This window comes from Sceloporus undulatus, chromosome 2 (genome assembly GCF_019175285.1).
Source record: "Sceloporus undulatus isolate JIND9_A2432 ecotype Alabama chromosome 2, SceUnd_v1.1, whole genome shotgun sequence".
Classification (NCBI taxonomy): Eukaryota; Metazoa; Chordata; class Lepidosauria; order Squamata; family Phrynosomatidae; genus Sceloporus; species Sceloporus undulatus.
Window position 1 is genome coordinate 290,202,548 of NC_056523.1, and position 25,940 is coordinate 290,228,487.

Below are 25,940 nucleotides of genomic sequence, written 5' to 3' on the forward strand. Positions count from 1 at the left end.
ATTCATCTAGCCTCTCTGTGTTTTTTTTTGTCTTTTTTTTTTCCACAGTGTCTCTCTCTTTGTTTTTCCCTCCCCTTTTACCCCCCCCTTCCTCCTGTTTTCCTTTTCTCCCTTCTGTTCTCTCCCCTCCTCGCGATCTCTCCACGCTCCCCTTGTGAGCACGGCCCTCTATGTCCGCTACACTAGCGCGGTATCGGATGTTAGCTCGGCTTCGACAACAGACTCACTTCAATCTCAAAGTGTGCGTCATGTCAGAGGGTACGCAGGCTTTTCTCAGATCCACTTAGAGCTAGCCCTAAGGACCCTCGTCGACTCCTAGCGTAGGCCTCTTCGATTTACCTTCCGATAGTCGGGCGCCCACCGTGACATAGTACTGGCGCAGGTCAAATACGTCAATCTTTACGAGCCCTCATCCCGGTAGCAAGTTAAAGTAGTTTTTTTTTTTTTGTGGTTTTTTTCTTTTCTTTAACTGCTCTCCCTTCGGTCTTAGCTCTATTTTTCCAGTTCACACTATTACGTAGTCTCGTTAGTATCAATGACGATCCACGGTACCAGGAACCTTTATACTTTCAGTGTCCCCCATCAACTCCATTGCAGGCATTTATGACGACACAACATTCTGTCGTCATCCGTTATATTCTTTTCCCCATATGTTCTTTTTCTTTTCTACCCAGTAGTCTGCCTTAACATTTCTTCTTTGACTGTCATTACCAACTGTGCCAAAGTCTTTGTTGTTTTTTGCTAGTAGTTTGGTTGTCATTGCTATCTTACACTTGTTCCTTCTTCAATTTTACTGCTTCTCATCTGAGCATTAACTTGCATAGATATATTTTCTACAACAAAATTTGAAACTAAGGGTGTTTGGGTTGTCTAAGCCCCTTTCCGGGACTGGGCAACCAATTTGTTTCCTCTTTGCATTTTGTTTCATGGCTAGCCAAGTACAGGTTATGCTATTCAGGACAATCAAATTTTTAATAGCAAACCCATTTCTTCAAGCATCAAATCCATAGTTATTTCATATTATTGTAGTCAACGGCTTTGCCTAGTCTACAACGCACATACTTTTCTTCCTGAAATTCCCTGCGTAGGCCATATGACACACATTACCGTGGTCCATCACATTCATTGGGGTTTGGGGAGAAGGATCACTGTGAAGGGGTGGAAATGCAAATAAAAAACACTATTCTTTTTTGACGACTTGAGAGCACTCTTCTCTAGGAGTCGTCGCAGATCCCCTCGTAGGTCTATGGGTCCCGGCATCTGCCAGGTTGATCCGAACCATGCTTGAGGACCTAAGGCTTAGATAAGTGTTTTCTCTAAAGAACTTCTAGTCATGATTGCACCCTATTTCAATTCTTGCCCGAGTTGCCTCAGACCCTCTCTGTGGGTACCCAATGCTTGTCTCCTCTCACCGACACCTCGTTTTGCCCTCTTCTATCTTCCTATTCCTCTACTGCTCACAACTCCACTCGCTGGATTTTTCAAAGCTATCATCCCTCCCTAAATTTTGTCTGTGATATTCCTTTTGTTCCCTTTTCTCGTTTCTCTCCCAGGACAACCCTCGTATGACCCTCCCGTCAGTCCTGACTGATTTTGCGTTTCTGCCATCTTCCTCTTCCATTTCGAACATGCACACCCATTCATCACCCCCACCCCCACATACTCCAATCTAAAACCTCCCTCCACTCCCCCCCATCTTTCATTTCTTGACTGTTACCAAGAGTGTACCAGATCTCTAATCTGGAGATTAAAATTACATTTTATCGCTTTAGTTTTCCAGCTAGATGGCGGTAATAAGAAGACAAGATTCTTAGAATTGCTTAAGGTTAATTATGGTCAAAGCCCAACCATAACCTTTACTTTACTTTACTACCTACTCTGCTTCACCCTTACACACTTGTGAATTCCCCTGCTTTTAAAGTGTCTCAAGACAGCCTAATTTTGAAATGATTAAAGAAACTCATAAATCTGCATTTATCTGCAAATCCAGACTGCTGCATTTTCTTAATTAACACCTAGAGAATCACACACAGTCAGGTAAGCTTAATCTCTCCAAAGACTGTTAGATCTTGATATTTTGGGAGGTAATACCTTAAGGTCCGGGGGGTTCCAAGGCATATTGAAATGGGTATCAATTTCTAAGGGCCAACAAATTGTCCCAAAAACTTTATGCTGGAGGATAGAGAGGAACATGATGCAATGGCTTGGAGTGTTTGCATTATTAAGAACCTTCATGAGATCCTCCAAAACGCTCACTAGAATGAGCTTGGCCCACCAGTTCATTCATCTCTCAGCCTAACTTAACTTCACAAGGGGTAGGGAAGAACCACAACAGGTTACCCCCTGAGCTCACTAGAGCGGATCTAATTAATAACAACAATTTTAATGTAGAAAAAGGACCACTTTACAATTTATTGATCTGCGCAGCTGCCGGACATCAATATTTAACCAGCACAAGAATGATTTGTATCCCGAGGTACTTCATTTTCTTTATAGGTTTAGAGAATGCTGCTGCTGTCTCTCCTTTACGTTTTTCCCACTCCCTCAAAACTCCCCGGTTAAAACGAGATGTAACAGCTCAATAAGCATGACTGACTGGAAAACGCCAGGATGCCAGAGTCAGGCACAGAGCTTCTATGAGCTTCTATTCTATGTCCACCCAGGGGAGGTAAGAAGGAATAAACAGGGTGCAACAAATGCTTTTGTTGATATGTACATTCTTTTAATGTTGACTACTACTACTAGCGGTGGAAGCCTTTTGCAAAAAAAAAAAAAAGGGGGGGGGCAGACAAGCGAAATAAACTAAGAGAGTGTCTTAATTTTGCATAAGCCTTATGGATTTACCATGTTCATCAAGTAGAAGCTTTCCCGTCAGCTTTTGAGCGTCTCTGCATCATTCCCAGTGCGCTAATCGCTCCTTACTGGTTAAATTGGTTTTGGCACTACGGAGGATTCTGACTCTGCCGACCCACCTTTGCCCCGCCCCCCTTGGCCAGGGAAACCCACCCCCCCTGGGTGACCTTAAACAAGACACATTCTCTCAGTTCAGAGAAAGGAAGGCAATCCCCCCAAAAAACAACAACAAAACAAATCGTGCCAAGAAAACCTTGTAAATTGCCGTTAGGATCAAGTTGGAAACATCTGAAGCAACAACAACATGTTGCGTTGGTCAGTCACACAATACGCCCTCCTCTCAAAAGAAAAACAAAGGCACTTGAAGGGAAATTCATTGAAAGCAAGAGAGGGATACATAAGCCTTTCAAGTCCAAGTCAAACAGAATAGTGTAGTGGTTCGAACAACTGGACTAAACTTGAGACATCTGCATTCAACCTCTCATAAGCTTGAAGCTCACTGTGTGTAATTTAGGCCAGTCATTAAATGTTCAAATGTTCAGCCTTACTTTTTTTCAACAAAGCTGTTGTCAAGGTCAACGCTCGGATTAGTCGCACGTTGTACACCACTTTGAGCGCCCTGGAGGAAAAATGAGATGCAAGGGAGTCAAGAAAAACAGTAACAAAACAAGACCAATTTAAGAAGAAAATGAACACACAAGAACAGGCAAAGATTAAGTGCCCCCAGACCTTCTTTTTCTCTGTATTAAAATACTGTTCCCAAAGCTAGAAGAAAAGTGTGTGAGTAGAATATTTCGTTTGTTGAACTGTTTAACATATCGTTTGTCTCCAAGCACCACAATCACAGGGCTCACGGATAAAACATTTTAGCCAATACGTTCAATACTGCCATGATCTCCTCCAAAGCAGCCAATTTTCACACACAGCAAACATTAGAAGTAAAGAGGATCCTCCTTCCTCTCCTCTAAAATTAAATAAAGTAAAAACACACTCAGAAGATGGATAGAGATAATATTGGAATAGCATTTTTTAATAACTTTTTTTTAAAAGATCCTGAACAAACTGAAGGAACAACCAACTAATCTCCACTTGAATTTGACTGTTTGTGACATTTCACACCAGAAACAAACCCACATATTATTCCCAATTAAGAACCAGTTCATACATTCAAGTTGACTGTCTCTCTACCAAACAACAAACCAAAATTCTGTGCATCAAGTAAACAGAACTGATGAAGTGAACTATATATCCCATCAGAACTCATCTTACTATTGGTCTTTAAGCAGCTACACGAACTCAAGGAACATGGCTCACTCTTGCCACAAAAAACTTCAACTTGTTTCCAGTACACTTCCCCACTGGTGCCTCGGGTACGAAATGATCAGGGGTCGAAATTTCGGATACAAAAGGGGGATTGGGAAAAAACTGTTTCGGATTAAGAAATATTTTTCGGGTTACGAATTCATTTCGCCGCAAAATTCAACGATGCAAAGTGCAGCTATAGGCTCCAGGCTTTCCGGTGCTACGGAAAAGCTAAAAGGGGCTGAGTTAGGGTTACCTTTGCGCGAATTTTTGAATTTCGTTAGCAGCAGATTGGCTTGAGAAATCCAGCTGATCACCTGGATTTGCTAACGAAATTGGGGGGGGTGGCCTCTATCAGAAACAAAACCGTTGTTTTTGATCTGCCCCTTTGTCTGCTGTGGAGTTTGAGAGAGTCTCTTCGAGCCTCTAACTCGTAATCCACTTTGGCTTTTGACTTTTTTCCTGGCTTTTTCTGCCTTTGGAACTTTTTCTGGCCTTTATTCGGATCAAGAACCGCCATCAGAACTTCTCTACGGTAGATGGATGGATTTTTACCTTCTTCTTGTGGGGTGTGAGCATGCTTTGCTGTGGGGTGGTGGTTTTGCTGTGGGGTGTGGTGGTGTGTGACTTTTAAAACTTTGTGGCCAAAGACTCTCACCATAGGGTGGCATTTTATGATTTGGGGATGCTGGCCTTGCTCTGCTGTTATCAAGTGGGGTTTGAGTTTTAAAAGTTTGGACATGTCCCATGTGGCAGAGACTCTCACCATAGGGTGGCATTTTATGATTTGGGGTGTGGCCTTCATTTGCTGCTTTGATTTCTTCATGGCTCTGCTGTTAAAGTGTGGGTTTGAGTTTAAGTTGGACATGGTCCCATGTGGCCAGAGACTCTCACCATGGTGGCATTTATGATTGGGGATGCTGGCCTTCATTTGCTGCTTTGATTTCTCATGGCTCTGCTGTTATCAAGTGTGGGTTTGAGTTTTAATTTGGACATGGTCCCATGTGGCCAGAGACTCTCACCATGGTGGCATTTTATGATTGGGGGTTTTGGCCTATGGGTTGTGTTCTGGGTGCTTTGGCCATGGCTGTGATGATTTGAGAGTGTGGGAATGATTTTTGCAAGTTTGGGCCAGAGAGTGTGACCATGGGGTGGGGTTGGTTTCCAATTGTGGCTTTTGCTCAGTGCTGTGCCTTTGTTTTCTGCTTGAGCTATGCTCCCAAGCCAAGTGGTGAGAAAAAGAAGAGGGTCCCTGTCCTGGAGGACAAGAAGGAATCACGCCAAGCACGAGAGGGGCGTGCGTGGTGGACATTGCCAAGGAGTATGGACGAAACCCTTCGACAATTGCACTGTCCTCAGCAGAAGGAGGCCCAAGAGCTGTTGTGGCTCAGCGAAAGGCGTGACGACGATGCCAAGCAGAGGACCGAAGCAACGAGGAGATGAGGCGCCTGCTTCTCCTCTGGATTAAGGAAAAGGAGCAGTCGGGGACACTGTGCCACCTCGGTCATCTGTGAGAAGGCCACCACCATTTCCAAGACCTGGCCAGCAAGGAGGCAGGCGAAGGAACTTCTTCGCAGGAGGAGCCAGCCACCCCGGACTTCAAAGCATCACGTGGCTGGTTCAAAAGTTCAAGAGGAGGACCGGGATCCACTCTGTCGTCCGTCACGGCGAGGCGTCCAGCGCAGACCACAGGCCGCCGAAGCATTCGTCGTCGAGTTCAGGCCATGTGAGGAGGAAGGCTACGTCCCGCAGCAAGTGTTCAATTGCGACGAGACGGCGCTCTTCTGAAGAAGAGCCTCGCCGCCACCACATCACCCAGGAGGAGAGGAGACTGCCAGGCCCAAGCCTATGAAGGACCGCTTCACACTTGTGTTGTGTGCGAATGCCAGCGGGACTGTAAGGTCAAGCCCCTGTTGGTGTACCACTCTGAAAATCCAAGGGCCTTCAAGGCACACAACATTCAGAAGGACAGGTTGCCAGTGATGTGGCGTTCCATGGCGCGCATGGTCACATGCCTCCTTTTCGTGGATGGATCAACAGTGTCTTCGCCCCGAAGTGAAGCGGTACCTGGAGGAAGAGGATTTGCCCTTGAGTGCCTCCTCCTCTGGGACAATGCTCCGCGCACCCCGCACATGCTGGAGAAGGACATCCGCGGATTCTCCTTCATCAAGGTCCAGTTTCTGCCCCAACACGACCTCCCTCTTGCAACCCAGGACCAGCAGGTGATTGCAACTTCAGAGATCTACACCAAGCACCTGTTCAAGCGTGTTTTCGATGTGACGGAGAGCACACAGTGACCCTTCGAGAGTTCTGGAAGCAGCATTTTGAATTCATGGCTTGAAGTGGTGGACTTGGCTGGCAGGAGATACACCAGGCGCAAACCTGATTGCTGCATGGAGAGAGCTTGGCCTGATGCTTCTTCCTTGGAAGGGTCACAGACCGAGGGTGCTGAGCCAGTGAAGAAGAAGAGGTGCACGAGATCTCATCGCAAGGTCCCTGGGACTCGAGGGACAAACGAGGACGTGGAGGAACTATCGAGGAGCACAACGAGGACCTGACAACAGAGGACCTGAAGGCCTTGGCGGCGATGCAACACTGGCCGTGGATAGGACGTGCTCCATTTCGACAGGGCCAGCAGGAGGAGGCTGCGGGGGCATTTTTGCCAATGGCAGAAATTAAAGACATTTTGCGGCAATTCCACAATGTGTCTTCATATGTGGAGAAGCACCACCCTGAGAAGGTGCTCACCAGCCATGCCATTGCCCATTTTGATAATGTCTGCACTTAGCCAGTTTAAGAACCTGCTTAAGGGCCGCAAAAGCAGACATTGGACCAGTTCTTCACTAGAGAGGGAGAACCGTCATCCAAGAAGGCAAAGTGACCCTTAAAAAAGGTGACCCTAAAAAAAAACCAATTTTTTTTTAAAAATGGTTTAACTTTGTTAAATTGGTTGCATTGGCTAACTTGGCTGAATTGGTTAAATTGCTTGAATTGGATAAATTGGCTGAAGTGGTTAATTGCTTGAATTGGCTGAAGTGGTTAAATTGTGTGAATTGGTTTAAATTTGGCTTTTTGGCCTGTCCCTCTCGTCCTCCTCCTCCTCCTCCTGCCTCACTCTGAGATGCCAGGACCAGTGCCAAGACCAGCAAAGATAAAAAAAACTTTTTTCTTTATCCTTTAGAATGGGCCTGACCATGGGGTTGCATTTCAGTTTGGGGTTTCTGGCCTTTGGGTTTGGGTTCTGGGGTGGTATGGTCATGGGTGTGATATTTGAGATGTGGGTGGTGGGGGTGTGAGTTTTGAAAGTTTGGCCTGATTGACGGGCCATGAGTGTGACCATGGGGTTGCTTTTTTAGATTTGAGGTTCTTTGGTCATGGGGTGATGATTTTGAGAGTGTGGGGTGTGGGGTGTGAGTTTTGAAGTTTGGCCTTGATTTGATCGGGCCAGAGAGTGTGACCATGGTTGCTTGGTCATGGCTGTGATGATTTGAGAGCTCCTCCTCCTCCGCCTCCGCCTCACTCTAGATGCCAAGCCAGCAAAGATAAGAAAAACCTTTTTTTCTTTATCCTTTACAATGGACCTGACCTGGGGTTGCTTTTTTAGATTGGGGTTCTTTGTCATGGGTGTGATGATTTGAGAGTGGGTGTGGGGTTGTGAGTTTTGAAAGTTTGGCCTTGATTTGATGGCGGGCCCATAGAGGTGACCACTATGGGTTGTTTTTTAGATTTGGGGTTCTTTTGGTCATGGGGTGATGATTGAGATGTGTGGGGTGTGAGGTGTGAGTTTGAAGTTTGGCTTGATTGATGCGGGCCATAGAGTGGACCATGGGTTGCTTTTTTAGATTTGGGGTTCTTTGGTCATGGTGTGTGAGATGATGGAGTGTGGGGTGTGGGGGTGTGAGTTTTGAAGTTGGCCTTGATTTGATGCGGGCCATAGAGTGTGACCATGGGGTTTGCTTTTTAGATTTGGGGTTCTTGGTCATGGGTGTGATGTTGAGAGTGTGGGGTGTGAGGTGTGAGTTTTGAAAGTTTGGCCTTGATTTGATGCGGGCCATAGAGTGTGACCATGGGGTTTGCTTTTTTAGATTTGGGGTTCTTTGGTCATGGGTGTGATGATTTGAGAGTGTGGGGTGTGGGGTGTGAGTTTGAAAGTTTGGCCTTGATTTGATGCGGGCCTAGAGTGTGCCATGGGTTGCTTTTTAGTTTGGGGTTCTTTGGTCATGGGTGTGATGATTTGAGAGTGTGGGGTGTGGGGGTGTGAGTTTTTGAAGTTTGGCCTTGATTTGATGCGGCCATAGAGTGTGAACCATGGGGTTGCTTTTTAGATTTGGGTTCTTTGGTCATGTGTGTGATGATTGAGAGTGTGGGGTGGGGTGTGAGTTTGAAGTTTGGCCTGTTTGATGCAGGCCATAGGTGTGACCATGGGGTTGCTTTTTTGATTTGGGTTCTTTGGTCATGGGTGTGAGATTTGAGAGTGTGGGGTGGTGAGGTGTGAGTTTTGAAGTTTGGGCCTTGTTGATGGCGGGCAGAGAGTGTGACCCTGGGGTTGCTTTGGTCATGCTCTATGATGTCGCGAGGCGCCGCTGGCGCATTCGCGACGTCATAGGAGCCACAACACGTCTGGACACTATGCATCCAGTACGTAAAGATGGTGGCGCCCATGTGGAAGGGGCGCCGCCATCTTGTACGTATTGTATACGTACTAGGGTTAGGGGGGTGCGGAAGCACCGCCCCTTCCTAACCCTAGTACGTATACAATACGTACAAGATGGCGGTTTCTATCCCGCCTATGTGTAGTATCTTCAATAAAGGATCCTATTCTAAATGAAGTTGTTTGTGTCTGTAAACAGTTTCTACAGCAGTGCATTCCCATCAACAGTTATGTCAAATATATAAAAAATAAGACAGTAACTACCTCATAGTTTTCCATTCCGATCCTCATCAAGTTTGTAATACAAACTTGTTCCGAGAGTAATCTAGTCTATGAAATAATGGATGATTTTGCAAGAAACACTTCAACTGCAGAGTCAGGAATCATTAAAAAGTCCATCTTTCTATCAATATGAGTCTGTTTAAAAGTTTCCCACCAATAAACGCTTGACCACTTAAATATAGAACTGTGCTCAAAACTCACTGCCATGATATCAACAGTCCACTAGCTCACGAGTGCTTTCTTTTCTTCCACTGCAACATCATGAAATCAAAGTCTTTCCCAGTCCCCCAGAAAAAGTTCTGAGGTTACTATAGAATCTATATGCAGTATGAGCAACTGATGGAAGCAGAACAATCAGTCTAAATTCTGGTCTGTGAAAGAACTGTTTTGAAAATGGATTGGAACAATAACTTCATAGCTTTGGTCTTTGCTGATTGTATTTTACATTTCAAGCTCCAGTTTGGACAATATTAGATGCCACATGATTGTGATGGTCATTAAAACAGACTGTTTCTATTTTGCTGATTATTCATTTTTTAAAAAATGCTGATATTTATTACTGAATATATGTTTCAGTAGGAGAGTGCTGCTTACAACATTGCTTCACATAAGATCAGTACTTGAGTGTGTTGCAGCTGTTTACACACTTCCATTCTGAAAAGTATATATCTGTGTCTTTTCCCAGAATTCTTTGCAACTTCTCTGTTTGAGATGATAAGGGGGGCAAACTGGTAGTGTTCAAGACACACATAGCATTCATCTCTGCTGGAGGAAAACTAATTTATTTTACTGCATGTTATCAGCCACCTTTTCAATTAAAAACTGCCTAAGATGATCAACAATATAACACTAAACACCAAAAACATGTTAATATGTATTTGGGCTCTGACCAGATAATTTTTAAAAATCATTTCAAAAGAAGTATGAACTGAAAAAGTACAATATAAATTTCACTCTAAAGTTCAGGCACATTAGCCAGATATTTTTGTTTTATTTCATGCTTGCTTATAATGGCAAAGGTCCCTTTGTATGTTCTACCACATTATAAGGCTAGGATGGCACGTACACATCACATGTCTTTCTCAGTAGCAGAATCCTGATTTGGGAACTCCCTCCCAAAGGAGGTAAGGCTGGCCCTGTCCTTTTTCTGTTTTTAGTGGGTAGAAGACCTTGTGATTTTGCTCTTAAAATTAGGTTTGTCTGCTCTGGTTGGTTTTTTTTAAAGCTGGTTCACTGTTTGTTTGTTTTTTAATTCTCTGTGGCTTTAAAGAGGAATTTTAGTTTAATTGTTTTTAGTCATGTGTTCAATATTTAAAACATTTTTATGCATTGTACATCATCTCAGAACCTCCAGTGAGTTGGGAAGTGATAATCAAATGCCATAAACAAAGAGAGGTTGCTGAACTCCTGAACCCAGTGTCTAGAGTAGGTAAGTGTGCTGAGAATCCAGGCAAGACAGAGGTACCGTGGGTTGGAAAAAAGCCTGCTCTGGATGGAGGTTTGCAAGCAGTATTAGACTTCTGGAGAGCAATAAAGAGTATTGCTTTATCTGAGTACCACTTACTGTACCAATAATCTAAAGATATACAGCCTCTTAAAATTTTTATCATCAGCTGCAAAAAATTCTATCTTCATTTTATTCATTCATACTAACCATTCCTACATCACAGTTTATAGTACTTAATATAACATATGTTGTTTAAATGTGCCAGCATCTGCTCTTATTTACAAAAATAACTCTTCAACTTGTTAATGAATCCTCAGAGGCTGATCCCTCTATGCCTCTAACCATACTCTATTAATAACTACCATTATTAACTACTAGGGAACAAGAGCCATACCTTGTGTTGTTCAATTGCATCTATCCACTGTTGCCTGTGATCTGGATCCTGCGCCCGTAGGTACCAAACACTGTCATTTACGCTAATATCAAATCTACACTCATCAAAATCATGGGGCTGTGGAAGAAAAGAAGACAACAGTTAGAACAACTGGAACTAAACACAATGGAAATAAACCATAATAAACTACAAGGCAACACATATCATATTGAGAAGGTTCTCTTAAAGTACATTTAAACATTATATCCACTGTATCCTTATACCTAAACTGATATTGAAGGAATTTCTCATTCAAGGGGCCGATTAACTCCACACCTACTTAGCTTCATTCACAAACCAAAATCATCTTAATCAATTATTATGTTTACTCCATTTTCTTTGACATATTTTGTATGAATATATATGAAACTGTTTCAAATGATAGGGATTAAACGTAAAATGCAAAACTATGTGATCCAATGCCACACTGTTGGCTTTCTACAATTAAAATTTCTATAAACCATGATATATATGCTAAGCATAAGAAAACCCTTATGATAAATAAGAAATACTAGATACATATTAGTTACAATCCTATATCCATTAGTTACAATCCAATATACAATCCTTTATACAGTCAATCCTCTACATTTATGGTGTTGACTTTTGAGGATTTGATTATCCATGGATTTTATTAATGTCTTATTTCTAGGAATCTCTAGGACCTTCAGTGTGACTCAGCTGAAGTTGACCACAAAGTCACACTGGAAGACCTGGGGAAACACTTCTCTAGGTATTTGTAGGGCCTCAAGCAAGATTCTATGGTCAATGTCTGGTGGATGTTGACCATAGAGTTGTACTGGAGTACCTAGAGATTCCTAGAGAGATTTCCCTCAAGTTAAAAAAAATCTATTTTCACAGGGGTCCTGAGCCCCTAACACCTGTAAATGTGAAGGGCCCACTGTAGCCAGAATACCACTTTCTGAAAGCTGTTAGCAATGTGTAGCAACTGTCACAAAGAATGCTAAGGAGCACAATTCCCATAATTCCTCATCACTTGCTATGCTGCTAAGGACTGATGGGAACTGTAGGCTCAAGGCAAGGTGAAAATGAGTCAGACAGGAAACAGGAACTATGTTTTTCATGGTCTGTTACTTACTTTCAAATGATCTAAAGTCCATGATTACTTAGAACTCACTAGTGAGAATGTCTAAATCCTCAAAGAAAGGTTTGAGAATGAGCACGTGTACTTTTCAGACAGATCCCTGGGAGGGCTAAGAATTAACTAGTATGATGTAGCATTGTGATGGTGAAGGAACAGAGGTTACACAATCCTTCCGATTCATGAAAAACTCAGGAAGTATTGCAGGAGAGGAGTGGTTTCGACTGAGAATATCTTGCAAGTAAACTTTGAGGATGGCTTCATGAAAGGCAACAGTTTCACTTGTCATACTTCACATATCTACACATTTCTTCACACTGACCTATACTTAACTTGAAAAATGAGGCTGCAGTATTATAAAAACCTTTTGAACAGTCATGAGTCAGATGAAATACTACCAGCCCTCACATTCAATAAGGTACACCCCCAAATTATATTTGTTGCTACTTACTGGTAGTTGCTTTGTGTTGTGTATTACAGTGGGGCAAAAAAGTATTTAGTCAGCCACCAATTGTGCAAGTTCTCCCACTTAAAAAGATGAGAGAGTCCCATAATTGATATCATAGGTAGACCTCAACTATGAGAGACAAAATGAGAAAACAAATCCAGACATTCACATTGTCTGATTTGGAAAGAATTTATTTGCAAATTATGGTGGAAAATAAGTAGTCACCGACAAACAAACAAGATTTCTGGCTCTCACAGACCTGTAACTTCTTCTTTAAGAGGCTCCTCTGTCCTCCACTCATTACCTGTATTAATGGCACCTGTCTGAACTTGTTATCAGTATAAAAGACACCTGTCCACAACCTCAAACAGTCACACTTCAAACTCCACTATGGTAAAGACCAAAGAGTTGTCGAAGGACACCAGAAACAAAATTGTAGACCTGCACCAGGCTGGGAAGACTGAATCTGCAATAGGAGAGCAGCTTGGTGTGAAGAAATCAACTGTGGGAGCAATAATTAGAAAATGGAAGACATACAAGACCACTGATCAACGCCCTCGATCTGGGCTCCATGCAAGATCTCGCCCCGTGGGGTCAAAATGATCATAAGAACGGTGAGCAAAAATCCCAGAACCACATGGTGAATGAACTGCGGAAAGCTGGGGCCAACGTAACAAAGGCTACTATCAGTAACACACTACACAACCAGGGACTCATATCCTGCAGTGCCAGATGTGTCCCCCTGCTTAAGCCAGTACATGTCCAGGCCCGTCTGAAGTTTGCTAGAGAGCATTTGGATGATCCAGAAGAGGATTGGGAGAATGTCATATGGTCAGATGAAACCAAAGTAGAACTGTTTGGTAGAAACACAACTCATCGTGTTTGGAGGAGAGAGAATGCTGAGTTGCATCCAAAGAACACCATACCTACACTGTGAAGCAACATCATGCTTTGGGGCTGTTTCTCTGCAAAGGGACCAGGTTGACTGATCCGTGTACAGGAAAGAATGAATGGGGCCATGCATTGTGAGATTTTGAGTGCAAACCTCCTTCCATCAGCAAGGGTATTGAAGATGAAATGTGGCTGGGTCTTTCAGCATGACAATGATCCCAAACACACCACCCGGGCAATGAAGGAGTGGCTTCGTAAGAAGCATTTCAAGGTCCTGGAGTGACCTAGCCAGTCTCCACATCTGAACCCCATAGAAAACCTTTGGAGGGAGTTGAAAGTCCGTGTTGCCCAGCAACAGCCCCAAAACATCACTGCTCTAGAGGAGATGTGCATGGAGGAATGGGCCAACATACCAGCAACAGTGTGTGCCAACCTTGTGAAGACTTACAGGAAACATTTGACCTCTGTCATTGCCAACAAAGGATATATAACAAACTATTGAGATGAACTTTTGATATTGACCAAATACGTATTTTCCACCATAATTTGCAAATAAATTCTTTCCAAATCAGACAATGTGATTGTCTGGATTTGTTTTCTCATTTTGTCACTCATAGTTGAGGTCTACCTATGATGTCAATTACAGGCATCTCTCATCTTTTTAAATGGGAGAACGTGCACAATTGGATGACTGACTAAATACCTTTTTTGCCCCACTGTATATATAGTCAGACCTTTTTAGTCTACGAAGCACTTGGTAGTTGGGTTGGGTCCAGGGAAGTGTGTGTGTATGAATGCTCTCTTATAAAGGACTTTCACCTAATTTTGGTTAGTTCTTTCCTCTTGTTGCAGTTCCCTATCCTGACTACCCCTCTCAGGAATGACTTTTAGGATGTGCAGGTGGCTGCAGTAGAGCAATGGGGTTGCTTCCTTAGGTTGTGCTCAACTCTTCAAATGCAACTATTGGTACATTAATACAGTTCTACAAAGCAAACTATTTGTATACACTAGCTTTCTAGATGGTTCCAGTTTCAACCACACCCTTTAACTCTTGTTACATGCTGCATGCTTGAAGGGAAAGTAGGTTGTGCCTAGTTATGTAACGTAAACGGTAATATTCCCATAGCCTAATTTTTCTGGTAATTCACTGAGGAAGGTTTGAAAAGGTATCTGAGAATCTAGGTTTAAGAAAAAATGACAGAAGTTGCAGCAATGTGCCAATAACTTTTATTTTCTGTTGTTCTCTACTATATGTATTGTCATGTGAATGCTATATTTTTGCTTTTATTTCAGAGCAAATTTGATGTTTATCTAATGCTCAATATGCTGTATTTTAGCCTAATGATTAGAGTTTGACACATCTTTCCAAATTTAGATTTTTTTTTATATACAGGGCACCCGCATCACACATGGCTTCCAGCAAACGTATACTTACCTGGCAGGGGAGACACCATGATCACGAGCCCCATGATCTTTAATGGAGCTTGACCATCTATGGAATTTCCTTACATGGGGGGGGGGGAGATCCCTGCGTAAGGGAAGGGACCACTGTATAAACAGAAATACCAAATTCCACTAGCTTCAGGATTTTTGTTTCAACTGCATTCTACATCAAACACATCTGGGTGATAGCCATCCAAAGAGTGTGAAATTCCAGGTGTGACAAAAAGTCAAGATATAGTTTTACAGTTTACATGGATGCAAGAGGTATGTTTCTAACTACAGTGGTCCCTTAATAGCGGCTGGGGTTTGATTTCACAACCCAATGGATAACAAAATCTGTGAATGCTGAAGTCCCATTATATACTCTCTGGCTTTGCTTTGCGAATGAAGATTCAGGAAGGACTCATCCTGCACTTTCTACAAGTGACTAAAAAGGCCAATCCGAGATAAACAAGTCCAGTTGCAGAAAGCACAGCAGAAAGTCTCCTTGGGTGATCTTTCCGGGTTGTGCTTCTTTCTGCGTTGTCGTTTCTCTTCAAGATTCATTCAGCGTGAGCTTTCAAAAAAGGCTGCAGCATCGTGGATAGTGCGTCTCCATGCCTCCCGATGTGAGGCCAGGGCGGACCATTGTTGGTGATCAATTTGGCCAAGCCTGAGATGTTGTTTCAAGGAGTCTCTTCTTTGGAGCACCCCTCTTAAGCTGACCTGTGACAAGTTCACAGTAGAATACTATTTTTGGGAGGCGATGGTCCTTCATCCTAGAAACGCGTCCTGCCCAGTGCAGCTGCTTCCTCAATAGCATGGCCTCAATGCTGGTTCAAGGAGTCGTGGGTGTTGGCGATAGGTGATCCATGTTTCAGACCCATAAAGGAGAATAGACAGTACAATGGCTCTATACACACTGATTTTTGTGCTTCGCCTCAAGTGTTTGTTACTCCAGATTCTTAAAGCCTTCCGAATGCACTATATGCCTTTGCTAGTCTGTGATCAATATCTTTATCAATCTTGGTGTCTGAGGAGATGATGCTTCCCGTCTTCTTCTTCAAGGTCTGCTGTAGCCCTTTGGAGCATCATGCTGAAGAAGATTGTAAACAGTTGGAACAAGAACACAACCTTGTTTCACACCATTAGTTATTAGAAAGGGCTCCGAGAGACTGTTGCCATATCTGACTTGGCCTTCATGTAGCAGGATAATCATTTTGAGAAAGGGGGGGGGGGGGGGGGGGCATCCTAGTCGTTCCAGGATCTGCCACAGACCTTTTCTACTCACAGTGTCGAAGGCTTTGGTGAGGTCAACAAATGTTACATAAAGTCCTTTGTTCTGCTCTCTACATTTCTCTTGCAGTTGTCTAAGGACAAATACCATGTCTGTAGTGCTCCTATTAGCTCTAAAGCTGCATTGGCTTTCAGGGAGAAGTTCTTCTGCAATAGCAGGAACTAATCTGTTCAGGAGTATCCTTGCAAGGATTTTTCCAGTGATGGAGAGCAGTGTTATACCTCGATAGTTTGAGCGATTGGATTTTGCTCCTTTTTTTCTTATACAGGGTGATGATGACTGCATCTTGGAGATCTGATGGCAGTTCACCTTTTCCCCAGCAACTCACAAGGAGCTTGTGGAGTTTAGCATGGAGTACATGACCTCCATGTTTCCAAGCTTCAGGTGGAATTCCATCAATGGCATAGTAATTTTCTTATAGAAAATGGCAAAATCAAGGTTTGTTTTTTGCTTTTTTTAAAAAAAAATACAGAGGGATGACTTTATAAAAGAAACTACAATGAGAACACATGTGCACCCCCTAAAAGACAGTGAGCGAGTGGGATTTTGTCTTTTTAAGGGGTGTGTGTGTGTGTGTGCGCGCACACACAGATTTGTTCTCATTTACCTCCAAGGAAAAGAGATGTTTATTTCAAATTGTCAATATAACGGTGACAGACTACTAAACAACTGCTCCTACAAGTCTTCTATTTCCATGAATATTGTAAGAATGACAAATATTCTGGAAAAATCACAGCCACCCTATATGAAAATGAAATTTGCAAGCCTTTTTTGAGCTAGACTCTGTCCAAATCACTGCTGCATTGAGAGCCGGAACTAGTAAAGTGGGCCTTCTATATCGGTGGGGGTTCAGTTCCGGGGAGGGCATGTGGACACCAAAAATTGCTGACAATCACATCCCATACTATTCAATGGCCGTGATGTGAATGCGCACACTTCAGCACATGTGAATTCATGTTGCTACCACTGAATATTATAGGGCATGGCAATCCATGGACATGAAGTGCCCACTGTAATACAGTGAAAACTATGACTAGTTGGTAACAGCAAGCAATGAAGAAAACAATGAACAGCAAAATTGCAAACTGGTGTCCTGAATTAAGAGTATCATATACGAACTGTACTGTTGGTACAAAAAGGAAATCAAATCCTTATATTGCAGAGATTATCCATCCTTAAGACTGTTCTAGGCCTTCCTGGGTAATAAAGAATGAGCAATTAGGCTGTAAAAGCAGGATGGTATCATGATAACAACACATTTTTACACAACACAGGATGACAATGTTTTCTTATTTAGATCAACAAATAAAAGTTGAAGCTATCTGTGAATTACTGTCAAAGACAAACAGAGAAGCAAATGTTCAGCACATCACACAAAATGTTTTAAGAGCTCAGACTAGCACAACAAAGCCTACCTTCATAAACTGTTTACCTGACAGATACTATTTAACATCTGGTTCCATCTAAGGGGCCAGTGAACACTAGTGTAACTTGTTAATTCATACAGCCTTGCTTCCTATTTTTCCTCAAGCTTATTGTACCTATTTTTATATCACTGTTCAGTCCGTTGGTACTTAATAATTATGATCAAAGGGAGCAGAGGGGTCCAGTGTTCAAGAAAGGCAAAACTGTGAGTGTTCATACTGATCATTGCTTGCTGGATTTTGTGATTTTACTTGTTTAGTTTAACAAATAATTGCTCAGTTTCCTTATCCTACTCAAGAGATGCACAATGTCACTGTGTTTTCCCTAACTATTTTCTCATTTGTAATATTGTATTCTTTGGAAGCTGGTAGCTTTGCATGGTGGTTTACCAATGCTGTGGGGAAATAATTCTGCCAGGCAGATTAATCACTAATTTCCTGTTGAATCAGCAATAGAAACAGCAGGCATATTGTCAAGAGTTTTACTTCATATTCAAATGTAATTATAGCTGTTCTTAAGCGGGTATTTTACAGGGCTTTGCACATGACAGAATTATTTCACTTTTTCTGTTCTGCCTGCAATGTTTTCGGTGGGGTGGTGTGGACAAAATCATTTTTAGAATCTAGAAACCCAAGAATTGACAGACTACTCACAGGCCTATAAAACTGCTGTGTCTACATCCCATGTAAATTCACGGTGCCATTTGAGTAAGGACTAGAAGTCTATAAAAGTCTGGGTTAAAAATGGAACTCTGGAAAGCATGATTCACCTTACAATAATTAAAAAAGAAACAAGCAGCAGTGGTAGAACTGGCAGCATTTACTTTTAGTTCTGATCTGTTTGATTACAAGACACTTGGAATCATTTCCTCAAATGTAATATTTTACTTAGAAGGAAAAAGTTTGACTTGAAGAAGCAAGAATTTCTGCTTTCTTCCCCCATCTTTAAGACAGCATTGGAAAAAGCAGCTCTCATCATCTAAAATAAAACAAAACAAAATAATGAATAAAATGCAATAAAAAAAAAATTAAAGATCTTTCTCCAAACAATGTGTTTGATTACAAATACATCTCCTGGAAATTCTCTGTCTTCTGATTTCTTGACTGCTGTCTCATTTTGACCCAAAGCATGAGACCTCTTTTACTATTCCTATGTATGGATGCAAGAGCCAGACAGTGAAAAAAGCAGATAAGAAGAAAATCAGTTCATTTGAGATGTGGTGCTGGAGAACAATATTGAGGATACCGTGGACAGCCAGAAAGACAAACAAATGAATCCTAGAAGAGATTGAGCCAGAACTCTCCCTGGAAGCCAAGATGACTAAACTAAGGCTGTTGTACTTTGGCTACATCATGAGAAGGCACGACTCATTGCAAAAGACGATAATGCTAAGAAAGGTGGAGGGAGGTAGAAAGAGAGGAGGACTGTATGCTAGATGGATGGACTCTATTAAGGTGAACAAATTCTGAAGTTGCAGGAACTAAGCAAAGCAGTGGAGGATATGGGGTCTTGGAGATATCTCATCCACTGCAGCACCCTGAGTCAGGATCGACTCAAAGTCAGTTAACAAGAACAATAACAATATACTGGATAGTACAGGTCAGTCTTTTGTCATTTGTGCTTCTGTGTTTCCTTACTGCATTTTCCCCCCTCCTTTTTTTCTATTCAAATCAAAACTTTAGCCAGGGATCAAGAAAGGTCTCTGTACAAAGTGTCTGTGTGTATATGAAAAAAGAAGGTTGCAGCAGATTTGCACACAGAAAAGAATGGTACTCTGGAACATCTCAATCTGTAAAGCTAGAGGGAGTTAACTGAAAAGTTGCATGAATATGAGACAGACAGCCCATGTGATGATTGAAGGGCTGTTCATACTGCCCCTAAGGGGTGGCCTGCCATCGCCCATTTTAGCACCAGATTGGGGCCATGGCAACCGCATGCCACAGCCCCGGTCTCGCCTTTCTGCGGTGCAAAAAGCAGCCGCAGAAACCATCTCCTTTCTGCTCCACAGAAAGGGCCCCATAGCTGCTGGCGCTGTGGCATTTCAGCATTCCTTTAGCGCTGTGTAATCTAGGCACAGCGTCAGAGGAGTACAGAGGAGTACAGCCTGCCATGTCACTGAGTCGGCCAGGGGGCAGAGTTGGGGTGTGCATCGTGTGGATGCCACACCCCGACTCCACCCCTAGGATGGCCTTAATGGCCAGTCTGTACACCCTCTAAGAAACTAAGCTAACAATAAAGCAGCATGTGGTAGACACAGGTTGATATTGCCAAAAACCCATTGGAGGAAATTATTTTCAGCTATAATACAGTGGTAAGCATACAGCTAACAGTTTTTTGTTATGGCATTTCAGTTTTATAATGTCCCTTAAAGCAGCTCCCAGAAGCCTCAGCCACCTTGGCCAATGGTCTGTGATGCTGGGAGCTGAAGTCCAAAACACCTGGAGGGTCAGAGTTTGGACATCACTATCCTAAAGACACCAGATTTCATATGATCCTGGAAGCTAAGAAGGGTCAGCTTTGTTAGTACTAGGATGGGAGTTCACCAACCAGGCGCCATAGACCATATTTCAGAGGCCTGTTACAGACTGCCAAAATAAAGCTGCTTCGGGTCTCTTTGGAGGTATGCTATTTAAATGATGCTTGGGTCCTAAGAGTCTGGAGGTCGCGCCAAAGCCACACTCCATTCCTAAGCACTGGAGTGCAGCTTTGGTGCAGCTTTTGGATTCTTAGGATGCATGCATCATTTAAACAGCATACCTCCAAAGAGACCCGAAGCAGCTTTATTTTGGCAGTCTGTAACAGACCAGAGGCAGGCAAAGGCAAATGACCTCTAGCATTTCTTGCCCAAGAAAACCCTCAGAAATTCATGGGGTTGACCATAAATTGACAGGCAATTTGAAGGTGCCCACACATATATTTATCAGTTTTATTTCTGTGTAAGGAAAAAATCTGAACTTACAACGTTCAACAGTGCTTTTACCTTACATTTCTAAGACTGAACAAAGTCTTAAAGCCATGTTTAAATATGAAGTGACATATTCAGGGCTCCAAAATTTGCCACATTTGGTCTTCCTTTGGTCATTTGGGGCAGAGTTACTCTGGCAGTTGTGCTGTAAACCTCCTCCTCAGCTCTTTTGATTGAGAATAGTTTGACTGCTACAGTGTTAGGCAACCAGAATGTCTTGGCCATTAGGACATAACCAGAAAAGGTTGAGGGAGGGAGAGGTCTATTAACTGAAGGTCACCCAAGGTGACTTAAGTATCTTGAACAACCAAATCTGGTTGGGAAACATCTCTGAGTGGGAAAAAATCAGAGTGACCTTAGTGCCTCTTGACTAGAGTACCCCAAACACAAACCAACCTCTATAGATTTCTTTCCCACAGTGAAATAAAAGGCTGTTCTGGGGTACTGCTCCATGGTGGTGGTCACTCAAAACAATAGATAGGAACAGATGACTCTGATATGGGGGTTGGTGAAAACAAATGTTAAAAATGACATACTCTTGGTCAAAGCAAAAAGACATAGCCCCCACCGAGAATTGGTTCCTCACTGTTCATTCTCAATATGCATCTCTCTGCATAAAACACACTAAAATTCTTTCATATTTTATCAGTGTATATCAACAGCACCATGTAAGCTCACAGCACCATGTAAGCTCTTCTTCATCCTGTGGAGTCTAAGGCTTTCATGGCCAGCATCCATAATTTTTGGTGGGGTTTTCGGGCTATGTGGCCATGTTCTAGAAGAGTTTCTTCCTGATGTTTTGCCAGTATCTGTTCTAGAACAGCAAGTCTTCTAGAACATGGCCACATAGCCCGAAAACTCCACAAAAAACTATCTTCTTCAGCCATTTCTATTTCAGGTTCTTGGTACATTTGCTACTAAATTAAGCAGAATGGTGAAGAGACTAGCACTAAGACAGCCCATGATAGTAAACAATGCTATGCTTAGGGCAGGTTTCTACATCTTGAAGATGGCTAATTAATTTTTTGGTTAGGTGACATTTGGCCTCTAAATGAACTTTTCCTGTGGTGGTGCCACAATACAGGAACATTCAATATACAGTGGTACCCCGGGTTACGAATTTAATTCGTTCCGCGGCGCCGTTCATAACCCGAAAGATTTTGCAACCCGAAAAAGCCATAGCCGCTAGCGCTGGAAAGCCGCAATTTCGTGCGAAAAAGCGCCGAAAAGCACCAAAAAATTTTTCGTAAGCTGAAAAAAAAAAAAACGTAACCCGGAACAGTTTTTTCCTATCTAATTTTTTCGTATCCCGGAAATTTCGTAACGCGGTCATTTCGTATCCCGGGGTACCACTGTACATTGTTCTAACTACCGTATATTCCAGCATATAAGACGACTGGGCGTATAAGACGACCCCCAACTTTACAACTTAAAATAGAGTGTTTGGGATATACTCACCGTATAAGACCACCCCTCTCTTCCACGATAAGTCAGAAAGGAGCTGAAGGCACACAATAACAGTAGCAGCAGCGGCAGAGGAGAAAGAGGGGGAGAAGAAAAAAGGAGAAGGAGAAAGAAGAAAAGGAGGGGAAGAGGAGGGAGACTCCACTACACTCTGAGGAAGGAGTCTGTTCCACGTTTGAAATAACAGCATACACAACATTATTTCACCCGCCTCGACAACTCCTCCTGCCCTTCCTCTTGGTGCATCTACACTTTAGAATTAATGCAGTTTGACACCATTTTAAGAGCTGCTGCTCCATCCTATTGGAATCCTAGAATCTGTAGTTTTATAAGGTCTTTTGCCTTCTCTGCCCAAAGAATGCATGGAGGGGCACTGATCCAAACTACAAATCCCAGGGATTCTGTATGGATGGAGCCGTGGCAGTTCAAGTGGCTCCTATTGGAATCAAAGCCCAGGAAGCTTTGTGCCAAATAGAAACGTGTTAGGCTGCAACTGCACTGCAGAAATAATCCAGTTTGACACCCCTTTAACTGCCCTGGCTCAGTGCCAGGGAATCCTGGGAATTCTAGTTTTGTGAGACATTTAACCTTCTCTCCCAGAAAACTCTGGTGTGACAACAAATTAGTTCCCAGGATTTCATAGCACTGGGCCATGGCAGTTAAAACAGTACAAAACTGGATTGTCTCTGGAGTGAAGATGCAGCCTGAGTTGGGTCCAAGACACACTTCAGAAATAATCCAGTTTGAGACTGCTTTAACTGCCCTGGCTCAGTGCTATGGAATCCTGGGAATTCTAGTTTTCTGAGATATTTAGCCTTCTCAGCAAACTTTGGTGTGACAACAAACTACAATTCCCAGGATTTCATAGCACTGGGCCATGGCAGTTAAAACGGTATGAAACTGGATTGTCTCTGGAGTGAAGATGCAGCCTTAGTTGGATCCAAGATACACTTCAGAAATAACTGCCCTGGCTCAGTGCTAGGGAACCCTGGGAAGTGTAGTTTTGTGAGACATTGAGTGTTTCCAGAAAGAGCTCTGGTGCCACAACAAACTACAATTCCCAGGATTCCCTAGCACTGAGCCAGGAGAGTTAAAGTGGTCACAAACTGGATTATTTCTGCAATGTGTTTTGGACTTTGGTTTTTAAAAATGCTCAAGGTCCAATCCATACTGCAGAAATAATCCAGTTTGAGACTGCTTTAACTGCCCTGGCTCAGTGCTAGGGAACCCTGGGAATTGTAGTTTTGTGAGAGCTCTGGTGCCACAATGAACTACAATTCCCATGCATCTGAGGAAGTACGCTTAAGTCTAGGAAAGCTCATGCTGCCAACTTTTCTTTCAGTGAGACTCAAAGGTGCTACAAGATCTATCTATCATCATCATCACCATTATTGTTATCATTATTAAATCCAAATGCACCTGCAGAAGTGGACTTAAATTGGCAACACTGATTATGCTGTAGACTCATTCTCTGGGGCTGGGATCTGGAAGTGTGGAGGCAATTCCCTTGAAAAACCAGGGAATCCTGGGAATTGTAGTTTGTGAGGGCGGGGGGGGGGCAACCACTGTCCTCTCTCTGATTGGCTGTTAGTGTGACTCCATCCAAACAGGATTGGTTGCTCTGTAGCCTGGCTCTCAGAGGGACTCAGGGGCTAAGAGAGAGAGAGAGAGAGAGAGAGACTTTTCTGAGGGTGGGGTGGCGACCACTCTCCAGCCCTCTCTCTGATTGGCTGAAAACTGTGAGTGTGTGACTCCAAAGGATTGGTTGCTCTGTAGCCAGCCTGGCTCTCAGGCTGGAGGGAAGGTAGAGACAGACCTTCTGCCTTCCGAGGACAGGAAGGGAAAGGAGGGAGCAAGGAAGGAAGGAAGAGAAGAAAAGGAAGGAAAAGGGAAGGAGGGAGGGAGGGAGGAGGGGAAAAGAAAGGGAGGGAGGGAGGGAGGGAGGGAGGGAAGGCAAAGGAGGGAAGGAACGGAGGAGGATGCTCCTTTGCCTTTGAGAGAAGCCTTACCTGCCGAGGGCTCTCTTTAGGACCCAGGGGCTTTCCGGAGTACAAGACTACCCCCGACTTTGGGGAACATTTTTCTGGGCTAAAAAGTCGTCTTATAGGCCGGAAAATACGGTATATGCCACCCTGAGATCTCATGACACAGGGAAGGACAGAAATAATACATACATAAAATGCCAAGGCATTTTAAATCATAATATTGCCTGCTTTGCATTTTCATTTGCCTTTTGTTTATCTCTCAGTCTTCTGTATGTTTTGCTGAATTTTATATTGTTGCAATTTAGACAATGTCTTGGAATCCATTTGGATGAAGGACAATATTAAAAGTATCTTAAGAGTTCCAAATGCCGTTCCCAATTTTTACTGCTTCAGAATTTCTCTCCCTCTCTCCAGCTTTTCTGGTCCCAGCACAATTCACACACAAACACAGACAAAATTAAAACTATAACTTTAGTGAAAGAAATCACATGAGTTAATTTTTAATTTTTTTTTACATTCATCTTTGAATGATACGGATCACCAATAAGTTGTGAAATCTTCAAGTTTTATTGCCTGAGGTGATAGGGCCACCCAGATGCAAAGATTCTTGGGCTGGTTTTCCTGGTCTCTCATAGCAATCATGATATGTTGAGCCCTGACTGAGCATCCCTTATTGTGGCTCACTAGAGAGCCATTACTTCAAGGTGCAGGCAGCACCAAAGGGTACTCAACAATGGCTTCTTTTCATCCTGGAAATAAGTGACTAGTGGGGTCCCACAGGGCTCTGTCCTGGGCCCAGTGCTATTGAACATCTTCATCAATGACTTGGATGACAGAATTAGGAGCATACTTATCAAATTTGCAGATTACACCAAATTAGGAGGAACAGCTGATACTCCAGGACAGGATCAAAATGCAAAACAACTTGAATAGACTAGAAAGCTGGGCCAAAGGTAACAAAATGAAATTCAACACAGAGAAATGTAATGTATTGCACTTAGGGCGGGAAAATGAAATGCACAGATATAGGATGGGGGACACCTGGCTGAACGAGATTACATGAGAAAGGGATCTAGGAGTCCAAGTAGTCCACAAACTGAACATGAGTCAACAGTGTGATGTGGTAGCTAAAAAGGTCAATGCAATTTTAGGCTGCATCAATAAAAGTATAGTGTCGATCAAAAGAAGTGACAGTGCCACTGTATTCTGCTTTGGTCAGGCCCCACCTGGAATATTGTGTCCAGTTCTGAGCATCACAATTCAAAAAGGATGTTGAGAAACTGGAGCATGTCCAAAGGAGGGTGACTAAAATGGTGAAGGGTCTGGAAACCATTCCCTATGAGGAATGATTTAGGGAGCTGGTGATGTTTAGCCTGGAGAAGAGAAGGTTAAGAGGTGATATCATAGCCCTGTTTAAATATTTGAAGAGATGTCATATTGAGGAGGGAACAAGATTGTTTTCTGCTGCTCCAGAGAATAGGACCCGGAACAATGGATGCAAGCTACAGGAAAAGAGATTCCACCTCAGCATTAGGAGGAACTTCCTGACAGTAAGGGCTGTTTGACAGTGGAACACACTCCCATGGAGTGTGGTGGAGTCTTCTTCCTTGGAGATCTTTAAATAGAGGCTGGATGGCCATCTGTCGGGGATGCTTTCATTGAGAGTTCCTGCATGATAGGGGGTTGGACTGGATGGCCCTTGTGGTCTCTTCCAACTGTACGATTCTATGACTTTGCCCAAGGGCTTTGATCATCTCTCATCTTCCAGAGAGGAAATGGCAGGAAGTGACCAACACATCTTGGTTATTGATATTTATAGAAAATAAACTGCTCACGCTATGTTAAATACAATATTTAAACCAGTGTCTAAAAGACAGACCATCTTCAATGGAGATACTGTGTGGTAAATAATAAAAGGTAGACAGGCAAGGTTTCACTCATTTACAATATAATAATAATAATAATAATAATAA

General features: G+C 42.9%; 1 protein-coding gene across 2 annotated transcripts in view; it reads right to left on the reverse strand.

The window, feature by feature from the left end:
- Positions 1 to 25,940, reverse strand: part of CERT1 (ceramide transporter 1) — a 93,781-nt gene that overhangs the window by 43,405 nt on the left and 24,436 nt on the right. For both annotated transcript variants that reach the window (XM_042453201.1, XM_042453200.1), the window contains exon 3: positions 10,930 to 11,046. In XM_042453201.1, the coding sequence (XP_042309135.1) occupies positions 10,930 to 11,046 (117 nt within the window). The remainder of the gene's footprint in view (positions 1 to 10,929; positions 11,047 to 25,940) is intronic.